Genomic DNA, 12,360 nt, shown 5'->3' with positions numbered 1-12,360 from the left:
CACTGGAGGAGGTGCGCCAGGCAGCAATGCCCAGGAGGAATTCCATCACCTGTATCTTGATATAGGGACCGTCAATAAATTACATTGTCTTGAAATATGCAAATGAGGCCGGAAGTCAACCAGCCGTTCTGTCATTGGCCAAATATTAAATGTGTTGAAGAAAGTTGGACATAGGCGGATCTGATTGGCTTAGAAAGTTGGAGATGTTGGAATAAGGCACGCTGATTGGTTCATATCACCCCGGTGTTGAACATATTGACGGACTATCAGCGCTCAAAAGTCTGTGACTGGTGAATTTATGATATGACATGTGTTTTTGTAGCCGGGTAAGATGGCAAAAACAGCCCAAAGATGGATAAATATTAGTCATGTTAGGGTAAGGTGAAATAAAAACCATTTCCTTTTTTTTTTTGCAAGAAATGAGAAACAGCGCTCTCTGGCGTGAGTGTAAAAGCTTACAGCACCTGGTATTCCCAGGCGGTCTCCCATCCAAGTACTAACCAGGCCCGACCCTGCTTAGCTTCCGAGATCGGACGAGATCGGGCGTGTTCAGGGTAGTATGGCCGTAAGCCGAAAGGCCAGGTAAAACCAACCTTTTTAAATGGAACTCTTACAGACGGGGTGGGAGGAAATGACTATTTATCTCAGAGCCTGGCGCGCATGCGTACACTAATGTGGATTTTCTGGCTGTGTGATTGTTCTCTTCCCTTGCTACGGCGGTCAAGTTGCTTTCACGGTGGATATTTCCCTCCGTATATCTTCTACATCAAAACACTGAGTAATCTTAAAAGGAGGTCAAATAAATAGTTCTACCTCCGTAATAACGTGCACACCCATTCTTTCCTAATTATATCATTTATATCATTTTTTATTATAATATACACTCTTTTTTTTAAAAATAGGATTTTATAAAAAAACAAAAACATTTGGATAATAAAAATCATGGTTTCTTTTCAAAAGATTCCTGGTCATGTGACCTAAAATCCCAAATTCCCTTGATATTTGAAGTGCTTTTCTCTCGTGTCATTCACGCCTTTTTGTTTTAAAATTTAAGTTTAATTTGTCAAAACGTGGAGTATGGGGGGTTTGTTTTCCCGAGATGCAAGAAAAGTTGTATCGGACATGGCGTGAAGGTAAGGACATTATTTATTTCAACACTAACAAAAAGAACAAACTTAAAGGCGCGCACAAGGCGGAGGTACAAACTTGGCTTTGAAAACAATAAACGAGCACTTGGGCAAAAGCTATGGACATGAAAACAAAAACACTTACTATGACATGAAAATAGACAAAACTCACTTGGCATGGAACTATGGTAGCATGGGTAGTCAAGGGTAGAAAACAGCCCAAAGATGGATAAAAATTAGTCATGTTAGGGTAAATTGAACTGAAAGTGAAATAAAAACCATTTCCTTTTTTTTTTTGCAACAAGTGAGAAACAGCGCCCTCTGGCGTGAGTGTAAAAGCTTACAGCACCTGGTATTCCCAGGCGGTCTCCCATCCAAGTACTAACCAGGCCCGACCCTGCTTAGCTTCCGAGATCGGACGAGATCGGGCGTGTTCAGGGTAGTATGGCCGTAAGCCGAAAGAAAAACCAACCTTTTTAAATGGAACTCTTACTCTCTTTTTAAATTGAAATTTACTATTTATATTCCAGCCTGGCGCACATGCGTACACTAATATGTTTTTTCTGGCTGTGTGATTGTTGTCTTCCTTTGCTACGGCGGTCAAGTTGCTCTCACGGTGGATATTTGCCTCCGGAGCTCCAGCGGAAGCTCCCCCTCACTGTGCCCACACTGCTCTCTCATGCTGCGGGGAGATTGCAGGAGAGGTGCCGCGCTCAACACTGCTTTATGCTTAGGGACCGTCAATAAATTACATTGTCTTGAAATATGCAAATGAGGCCAGAAGTCAACCAGCCGTTCTGTCATTGGCCAAATATTAAATGTGTTGAAGAAAGTTGGACAGAGGCGGATCTGATTGGCTTACAAAGTTGGAGATGTTGGAATAAGGCACGCTGATTGGTTCATATCACCCCGGTGTTGAACATATTGACGGACTATCAGCGCTCAAAAGTCCGTGACTGGTGAATTTATAATATCACATGTGTTTTTGTAGCCGGGTAAGATGGCAAAAACAGCCCAAAGATGGATAAATATTAGTCATGTTAGGGTAAAGTGAACTGAAAGTGAAATAAAAAACATTTCCTTTTTTTTTTGTTGCAAGAAATGAGAAACAGCGCCCTCTGGCGTGAGTGTAAAAGCTTACAGCACCTGGTATTCCCAGGCGGTCTCCCATCCAAGTACTAACCAGGCCCGACCCTGCTTAGCTTCCGAGATCGGACGAGATCGGGCGTGTTCAGGGTAGTATGGCCGTAAGCCGAATGACCAGGTAAAACCAACCTTTTTAAATGGAACTCTTACAGACGGGGTGGGAGGAAATTACTATTTATCTCAGAGCCTGGCGCGCATGCGTACACTAATGTGGATTTTCTGGCTGTGTGATTGTTGTCTTCCTTTGCTACGGCGGTCAAGTTGCTTTCACGGTGGATATTTCCCTCCGTATATCTTCTACATCAAAACACTGAGTAATCTTAAAAGGAGGTCAAATAAATAGTTCTACCTCCGTAATAACGTGCACACCCATTCTTTCCTAATTATATCATTTATATCTTTTTTTATTATAATATACACTCTTTTTTTTAAAAATAGGATTTTATAAAAATAAAAAAAAACATTTGGATAATAAAAATCATGGTTTCTTTTCAAAAGATTCCTGGTCATGTGACCTAAAATCCCAAATTCACTTGATATTTGAAGTGCTTTTCTCTAGTGTCGTTCACAGCCTTTTTGTTTTAAAATTTAAGTTTAATTCGTCAAAACTTGGACTATGGGGGGGTTTGTTTTCCCGAGATGCAAGAAAAGTTGGATCGGACATGGCGTGAAGGTAAGGACATTATTTATTTCAACACTAACAAAAAGAACAAACTTAAAGGCGCACACAAGGCGGAGGTACAAACTTGGCTTTGAAAACAATAAATTAGCACTTGGGTAAAAGCTATGGACATGAAAACGAAAACACTTACTGTGACATGAAAATAGACAAAACTCACTTGGCATGGAACTATGGTAGCATGGGTAACATGGGTAGCAGAAGTCAAGGGTAGCATGAGTAGTACAGAAGTAGCAAGGGTAATGTCGCCAGACAGACTAACTGAAAAGGACCGGCTTAAATACTAGTGACATGATTGATGACAGGTGTGTGAGTCCGAATGTGAAAACAGGTGCAACTAATGGGTTGACATGGTAACAAAGACAATGGAGCGTAAACAGAAACTAAAAGAGTCCAAAAACCAAACAGAACCTAGCCAAACAAAAACATGATCAACAGACATGACATAATTGGAGGGACAAGCGGTAGAAAACGGATGGATGGATGGATTTTATATACATTTGTATTATTGAAAACCATGGTTTCTTTTCTAGCTCCCGCTACAACTACGAATATCCAACATAAAACATAAAGCCAAATCAACATTGATAATTATCTGTACAATATGTATCATGCACCCCTACTACTACCATAAAGCTGACAAGTATGCTTATTTTAAAGGAGCCATATGTAATAGTGTGGCCAGAAATGGTACTGCAATCACGGTCAAAATTCTGTAGTCCCCTCCCTCTCTCCCTGACTGAGGTTGTCAGATACGCAACCGAATCCAGCTCGAAGGACTGGGCTACTCCAAGGAACTTCAAACTTCCACTGCCTCTTACTAGGGGTTAAGGGGTTACATCGATATTTTTTACCGTCACAAAATATTTTTTCCTTTTTAAAAAAATAATGTTATGTTTATAAACTCAGGAAATACGTCCCTGGACACATGAGGACTTAAATTATGACCAATGTATGATCCTGTAACTACTTGGTATCGGCTCGATACCTACATTTGTGATGTCATCCAAAACTAATGTAAAGTATCAAACAACAGAAGAATAAGTGATTATTACATTTTAACAGAAGTGTAGATAAAACATGTTAAAAGAGAAAATAAGCAGATATTAACAGTAAATGAACAAGTGGATTAATAATCCAATTTTATAGCTTGTTCCTCATAATTTTGACAAAATAGAATGAGAAATAACACAATATGTTACTGCATATGTAAGCTGACTAATTAGGAGTTTTTTCTTTGTTTGTTTACTTACTACTAAAAGACAAGTTGTCTAGTATGTTCACTATTTTATTGAAGGACTAAATTGTTCTTCGATTGCAATAATAAACATATATTTAATGTAACTTAAGATTTTTTTTAAAATAAATCCAATAATGCCATATTTTGTGGTCCCCCTTATTTAGAAAAGTACCGAAAAGTATTGAAAAGTATCGAAATACATGTTGGTACCAGTACTGGTACTAAAATATTGGTATTGGGACAACACTAGTCCGTGACTGGTGAATTTATAAAATGACATGTGTTTTTGTAGCCGGGTAAGATGGCAAAAACAGCCCAAAGATGGATAAATATTAGTCATGTTAGGGTAAAGTGAACTGAAAGTGGAATAAAAAACATTTCTTTTTTTTGCAGCAAGTGAGAAACAGCGCCCTCAGGCCTGTATATATATATATGTATATATATATGTATATATATATATATATATATATATAGATATGTATATATATATATATATATATATATATATATATATATATATATATATATATATATATATATATATATATATGTATATGTATATATATATCTATATATATATATATATATATTATTTTATATATATTTTTGCATATATTTTTTTTTAATTTTCCTGAGGGAACTCTCCTGAAGGAATCAATAAAGTACTATCTATCTATCTATATATATGTATATGTATATGTGTATTGTATATGCATATCTTTTAGGGAAAATATTAAATATTTTGGGGGGGGGGGAATATTACATGTTTTTTAGGGGTAAAATATTGCATATATTTTGCGGGTAAAATATTGCATATTTTTTAGGTAAAATATTGCATATTGCATATTTTGGGGGGGGAAATATAGCATATTTTTAGGGAAAATATTGCATATTATTTAGGGAAAAAATTGCATATTCTTTGGGGAAAATATTGCATCTTTTGGGGGGGAAATATTGCATATTTTTTGGGGAAAATATTGCATATTTTTTAGGGGGAAAATATTGCATATATTTTTTGGGGAAAATATTGCATATTTTTGGGGAACATATTGCATATTTTTTAGGGAAAAAATTGCATATTCTTTGGGGAATATATTGCATCTTTTGGGGGGAAAATATTGCATATTTTTTCGGGAAAATATTGCATATTTCGTGTGTTTGCCATATTTGCCATAACGCTTTCTTTGATCTTATCCACAACAAGCGGAAGTGGCGTTTTGTCGATAAACGCTGTATACATGGAGAATACACATCGTTCCAAAAGTGATCGCTTGTTTCATGGAGGCCGCCATGTTGTATTATAATAAGTCTGCTCAACAGAGCTCTGTGATTCGTCTGTTGAGCAAGACCGTCTCCTCGACTGTGCTCAACATAGCTATTTGATTGGTCTGTTAGGAAACTCTCTGCTCAACAGAGCTCAATGATTGGTCTGTTGAGCAGAGCTTCTGGACTCGGAGGTGCACAAGCCTGGGAATACCAGGTGCTGTAAGCTTTTACACTCACGCCAGAGGGCGCTGTTTCTCACTTCTTGCAAAAAAACAAAATAGTTTTCATTTCACTTTCAGTTCAATTTACCCTAACATGACTAATATTCATCCATCTTTGGGCTGTTTTTGCCATCTTACCCGGCGACAAAAACACATGTCATATTATAAATTCACCAGTCACGGACTTTTGAGCGCTGATAGTCCGTCAATATGTTCAACACCGGGGTGATATGAACCAATCAGCGTGCCTTATTCCAACATCTCCAACTTTCTAAGCCAATCAGATCCGCCTCTGTCCAACTTTCTTCAACACATTTAATATTTGGCCAATGACAGAACGGCTGGTTGACTTCTGGCCTCATTAGCATATTTCAACATTTAACCAATCACGGATGATGATGACATTCCACTACCTCCCAAGAAAGGAAGTTCTTTTCAAAACAACAATTTATACTTTTTTGACACTACAACGTACAAACAATATTTAATTTTCTTTAGCTGATAAGAAGAGGGGAGAGTATTATTCAACTGTTCACGTTTAGTAAGGTGAAGATACGCAACTACAAGAAGTGAATGCAGTAACAGTTTGGCTGTACAGACGTTCTAGCAATATAACATATAACAATGTATCATAATTAATACACAATATGAGAATGTGTGCTGTATAAATGAATTAATTAATTACTTAATTTAATTATTACACATCAAGAGCCTCCACATCGAGAGGAGCCAGATGAGGTGGTTCGGGCATCTGGTCAGGATGCCACCCGAACGCCTCCCTAGGGAGGTGTTTAGGGCACGTCCGACCGGTAGGAGGCCACGGGGAAGACCCAAGACACGTTGGGAAGACTATGTCTCCCGGCTGGCCTGGGAACGCCTCGGGATCCCCCGGGAGGAGCTGGACGAAGTGGCTGGGGAGAGTCTGGGCTTCCCTGCTTAAGCTGCTGCCCCCGCGACTGGACCTCGGATAAGCGGAAGAAGATGAATGGATGGCACATCAAGAGCAAAATCATGACAGTAAATATGCAGGGATTACCTAAACTGATGTGTTGTGTTAATTTAGCAATATTAAAGTGTAGTTTTTGATTGTTTTATTTCATTTATAAATGATTGAACACAACATAAACTGAGTACAAAACCAAATGTGCGAGATTTTGCTCATGTATTGTGTTAAGTAATATATAATATATGACAATGATTTACTTGTAAATTACTTTATTTTATTTCTAAAAGCTTAGACCCCAAATTAAAAGGCATACAAGAGCCCATGTATTTAAAAAGTATTAGTTTGCATTTCTCTTGAAGGACTTGGATGAATAAAGGCAGACACAACGTCTTCAAATCATGTCAGACTCGGGGTGAACTGCTGGCCTGAAAATGTTTGCCAGCACTGGGACCTGAAAAATACTCCTGACTTAAAAATACTCATATATAAAAACAAAAAAAAGTGCGAACAGGTGAAATGTAACGAGAAAAAGTTGCAATGTTGACTCTTATAACACAAGGCGTTTTTTTCCTTTAAAGCTGTCATTGCTCAAAAAATAATAATGAATAAAAAACAATGTTGTTGTGAATTATTGACCTATTGAAGGCTCCAATTACTTCACATCAAATATTCCACTTTGAAATATTTTTTGGGGGAAATATTACATATTTTGTGTGTTTGCCATATAAAAGGCAACATTTTCTTTGACAAAAATAGCATAAAACAAAAATATAAAAACGTATAATTGACAGATTGATCTGAAGTTGATCCCAAAATGTATAGGTTTAAAGTAAAAAAATGAAACAAAAATAACTTATGATGTATTTTTAACACTTTTATAAGTGGAGCCCTGAGGATTTTAGTAGGATTTTGTTTCTTAAAAACCGTCTTTGGTCAAAATAAAATAATGAATAAATAACAATGTTATGAATTATTGACCTATTTAAGGCTCCAATTACTTCACATCAAATATTCTACTTTGAATTATTTTTTGGTAGAGATATTGCATATTTTGTGTGTTTTCCATATAAAAAGCAACATTTTCTTTGACAAAAAATAGCATAAAACAAAAATATAAAAACTTATAATTGACGGATAGATCTGAAATTGATATCAAAGTTTATAGGTTTAAAAAAATAAATAAAAATAAAAATAGTGTATGATGTATTTTTAAAACTTTTATAAGTGGGGCCCTGAAGATTTCAGTAGGATTTTGTTTATTAAAAACTGTCTTTGCTCAAAATATAATAATGAATCAAAATCAACGTTGACCTATAGAAGGCTCCAATTACTTCACATCAAATATTCCACTTTGAAATATTTAATGGAGGGGAAATGTTGCATATTTTGTGTGTTTGCCATAAAAAACTAAGTTTTCTACCACAAAAAGAGTATAAAACAAAAATAAAAATTTTAAAAATAATAAAAACGTATAGACGGAGAGACCTGAATTTAATCTAGAAATGTATGGATTTAGGGTAAAAAAAAAACAAAACACTTTTATAAGTGGGGCCCTGAGAATTTTAGTGTGACTTCCTAAAAACTGTCATTGCTCAAAATATAATAGTAAAACAAAATCAATGTTGTTATGAATTATTGACCTATTTAAGGCTCCAATTACTTCACAAAGCATTCCCCTTTGAAATACTTTTCGGGGGAAATTGTTATGACCTGTAACACCAGGTCATATTCTGGTATTTGTTATTATTTCTCCTTAGTTGAGTGTTCTTTTCTGTTCCAGCGCTCACTTTGTTGCCACGGACACTCATTTAAAAGGGAGCCATATGTAATAATGTGGCCAGAAATGGTACTGCAATCACAGTCAAAATTCTGACTGAGGTTGCCAGATACGCAGCCGAATCCAGCTTGATGGACTGGGCTACTCCATTTTACACAGAAATTAGGCTATTTTCAGGAATAAGTACGTCATGCCTGCGTACAATATCACAACAAATAGCAACCATATGGTTGTTTTCAGTACTATCAGAAAACAAAGACTAAAACAAACTACAACCAACACTAGCAATGGTTATACTGGTGAAAATAAGTAGAGCATGCTTAGCAGCCTAATGTACACCCAAAACTAAAGAGGAGACATTTAACCAAGGTAAGTCTACAGGCTACTGTTTCAAACGTTTCAGATTGCCATATAACTTGGTGCATGTAGTCCATAATATGCAAACACGAATGAGGAATTATTTTATCATGTGATTTGTCTGTCTCCATACGTTTCACATTGCCATGATGACAGCCGTGCTAATGTTGGAACTCATTTCCTCAGCGTATCAGCATGTTGAGAAGGAAATAGGCACTGACACTACACATATCCACATAGGTTTTATTTGTCGAAAATATATTTTGGCCTGTCAGTTGGATGACACATCGACATACGGGCTAATGGGCATAAATTTCCCCCGTTAGCTTATATGTCGACGTGTCATTGACCGGGCTAGCATGTTAAGCATTGGTTGCAGGAACATACTAGCTTTGTTAGACAAGATCATAGACTGTATTGGACAATATAGTTTACATACCAAATGTCCATTTCCATTTATTACAAGTAATAAGAAAACATAAATGCCTGACTTGCCTATCAAGGAGGAAATTAACAAGTTTGGCGTCAGATGAAAAAATCTTCTCCACCTTCATTTGTCTCCATCTTTCAAAGGCATCCCCAATACAAATCCTCGTTTTGTTCTTGGATTTGTCATGAATAAGTTGAGAATGGTAACGAGGCCTTTTAGATTTACTAAGGTCTGACATGTTTAGTAACTTTACCAGTGGCAAAAGCCAGACGAAGGTGGAGGTGCGTAACTGGCAACCTGGATGTGACACACTCACTGACTTTCTAATTGGTCAAACGGTGGAGGGCGGGGCATCGAAATTAAAACAATAACACGATTTCGGGGCTGTAAATCTAATTTTGAAATGAGCATATCCCGGCTGAACTACTGTTATCAGTTATAGAGGTATTGGAAAAGAACATGATTTATTAACGCCTTTTGACATATCAGGGCCATTTAATGACTTGACATGAAATTATTACATATGGCTCCTTTAATGCACCTGCCTCAGATTAGTGGTGGGGAATCTCACCTGCTCCTGATCACTAATCAGAGAGCTATTTATACCTCAGCCTGGCAGTCTTGCTGGCCCCTTATGTTTGTTCCTAGTCTTGCTAGCGATTGAAGTTGTGTGCTACTCTTTACGTTTGTTGCCCAGCGCCACGACTTCTTGTATAGTTGCCTTGCTTGAAGAAAGTTTGAAAATGTTTCCTACCTGCACGCTGCTCTCTGCCGTTCCTTCCTGCATCTTGGGGACACAACCACCGCAAACATGCAACCTGTTCCAAATAGAAATGTTCAAATCAAACTTCATTTATACTTGTTAAGAGCCATATTATTTTAGAATGTGTACATCATAAAACAGTGATGTACTTGTATAAGTTTATGTTGGGGTATGTCATTTAATAATGAGGAGAGGCATTAATGTCTCTTGTTTTCATAGAGCTAGTCAGCTAGCGCTAGCCGGTCCCGGAGTTGATCAAAGTATAGTTATCAATTACGTTTTTTCATCAATTTAAATTTAAAACAGGAGTTTTACGGCAGTTGTTATTAATATAATTTATGGTTACATCCCTAGGGTTGACAACCGTCCCTTGAAAAATGGAATCGTCCCGTATTTAGAAACAAAAGTACGCGTTCCAAATTGAACGGTTACAGGACAAAATGTGTCCTGTATTTTTATGACTGTACATTACTCATTGCAGTTCCACTTTTGAATGATTGAATGAATTGTATTTATATAGCGCTTTTTCACAATTGTCTTAAAGTGTTTCACAGTGCATCCGGAGAATATTCATAGCGCTTCACTTTTTCCACATTTTGTTATGTTACAGCCTTATTTCAAAATGTCATGAATGTATTTGTGTCCTTAAATTCTACATACCCATAATGACAATGGGAAAAGGCTTTTTTTTTTTAATTTGCAAATTAGTTTAAAAAACCAAAATGACATGTACTTAAGTATTCAGAGCCTTTGCTCAATACTTTGTTGATGCACCTTTGGCAGCAATTACAGCCTCAAGTCTTTTTGAACACGATGCCACAACTTGGCACACCTATCTTTGGGCACTTTCTCTCATTCCTTTGCAGCACCTCTCAAGCTCCATCAGGTTGGATGGGAAGTGTTGTTTTTCACCCAGAAGTCTGTGTACGTCGCTTCTGCTTCTTTCTACTCTTTTTCGGACTCGACTCAAACCCTGATGATCTGTGAATTGCTTGCTTGTGTTTGGATGTTGTTGTTTGTCCGAATGAAGCTGAAGTCAAAGTCATTTAAATACTAAGAGTTGAAGCAAACAGCCGTTGCCCCTTTGATTGGCTACTCAAAATCAGGTGATTAGCTGCTGGCAGCAACAAACGACCTGTTGGAGACTTTGCTCTATATTCAAATGCAAAGAATGCAGGAGCAATGTGGCCAACTATCACAGTCAGGTGTGTTTCATGGAAAAAGAACGGTGTGCTGAAACATTGTCACAGGTTCAAATGTATTTCACAGACAGATCTGTTTGTTTGTTTTCACTCCCTAAAACATGAATTGTTACAAAAGTACATGTCCTGTGCCAAAGCAAGCTTTTGAAGTCTAAACCAGGACAAAAGGAATGTACTCTATGACATTTCTCTGTGCATGTAACCCATGTACATTTAAATAAGTCTTTTAGATCCGTATGTGTATTTATTGTCAATGTGCTGTCATGACCTGTCCTCTAGGCCATGTCTTGTTTTGTGTTTTGTTGTAGTTCTCCTATCTCTAAGGTCTATTTCTGTTTCAGTGCTGCTTTCTTTGTTTACTTTGAGCACTGATTAATCTCACCTGCCATTGATTAGTGACCAGGAGGTTCACCTGCTTCTGATCTCTAATCAGAGAGTCTTATATATCTGCAAGTGTAATCGCCCTGAGAAGGGAGATGTTTGAGTATACAGATACGAGGACACAACTTCGTTCTGCTCACGTCTGTATTGACTGCCAACAAATCAAACACCAAACATGTACAAGTACACAGTATTGCAACAAACATAAAATGCACTCCAGTATTATCATACGGATTTTACATTCAAATAATCAAGTAGGTTTTCCTGTCCTTTGCACTAATAGACTTTACCTTAGTGTAACAGTATTTGAAGATGTCTCAACCAGTAAATACAAAGGTTCACCCACTACAGTAAGTCAATAGGTGAGGGCCGACATCCGGGCAACTGAGCTACATACGGGTTCTTCGAGCCGTAGCAACCAGACTGGCGTTGAAAACAAACCGTTGCCATTACTCTTTAACCTGTCGACCTACGCTGGCTAAACCCGTCATTCTGCCTCCAAAATGCCGAAAAACTGTGTTGTTTTTGGTTGTGCTAACCACAACTGGAAACAGGGAAAACAAAGGTTGTATTTTGTTCTGCCAAAGCGTGATAAAAGCCCACAGAGACGAGACAAATGGCTCGCAGCTTTACACCAGGAAAACGAGGACGGTTCTCACTGGAGTCCCCCAAAGTCCCGGGTCGTGTGTTCGGATCACTTCGTTTCTGGTAAATATAAGGAACAAAAATCCACCTACTTAACCACAACTTGGCTATACCGTCCGTGCTAATGTTGTACTTGTTGAATTTGTACCTTATAACGTTCGACAGCTGAAGTTGTTGTTG

The 12,360-nt window shown here is 37.4% G+C and overlaps 1 protein-coding gene and 3 non-coding genes across 4 annotated transcripts in view; all 4 read right to left on the bottom strand.

The window, feature by feature from the left end:
- The window catches only part of uba6 (ubiquitin like modifier activating enzyme 6), a 113,211-nt gene extending 103,204 nt beyond the window's left edge, over positions 1–10,007 (bottom strand). The window contains exon 1 of the mRNA XM_062027213.1: positions 9,944–10,007. Within this exon, the coding sequence (XP_061883197.1) occupies positions 9,944–9,976 (33 nt within the window). The 5' untranslated portion in view covers positions 9,977–10,007. The remainder of the gene's footprint in view (positions 1–9,943) is intronic.
- Positions 453–571, bottom strand: LOC133634312 (5S ribosomal RNA). Its single transcript, XR_009821937.1, has one exon. It is a non-coding gene; the product is annotated as a 5S ribosomal RNA (ribosomal RNA).
- Positions 1,465–1,583, bottom strand: LOC133634311 (5S ribosomal RNA). The gene has a single exon (XR_009821936.1). It is a non-coding gene; the product is annotated as a 5S ribosomal RNA (ribosomal RNA).
- On the bottom strand, positions 2,262–2,380 carry LOC133634310 (5S ribosomal RNA). The gene has a single exon (XR_009821935.1). It is a non-coding gene; the product is annotated as a 5S ribosomal RNA (ribosomal RNA).
- Positions 10,008–12,360: the final 2,353 nt, after the last annotated feature.

Source organism: Entelurus aequoreus, linkage group LG18, assembly GCF_033978785.1.
Source record: "Entelurus aequoreus isolate RoL-2023_Sb linkage group LG18, RoL_Eaeq_v1.1, whole genome shotgun sequence".
Taxonomy (NCBI): Eukaryota; Metazoa; Chordata; class Actinopteri; order Syngnathiformes; family Syngnathidae; genus Entelurus; species Entelurus aequoreus.
The sequence above is the reverse complement of the archived record's forward strand: the minus strand, read 5'-3'. Positions and strand labels throughout refer to the sequence as shown.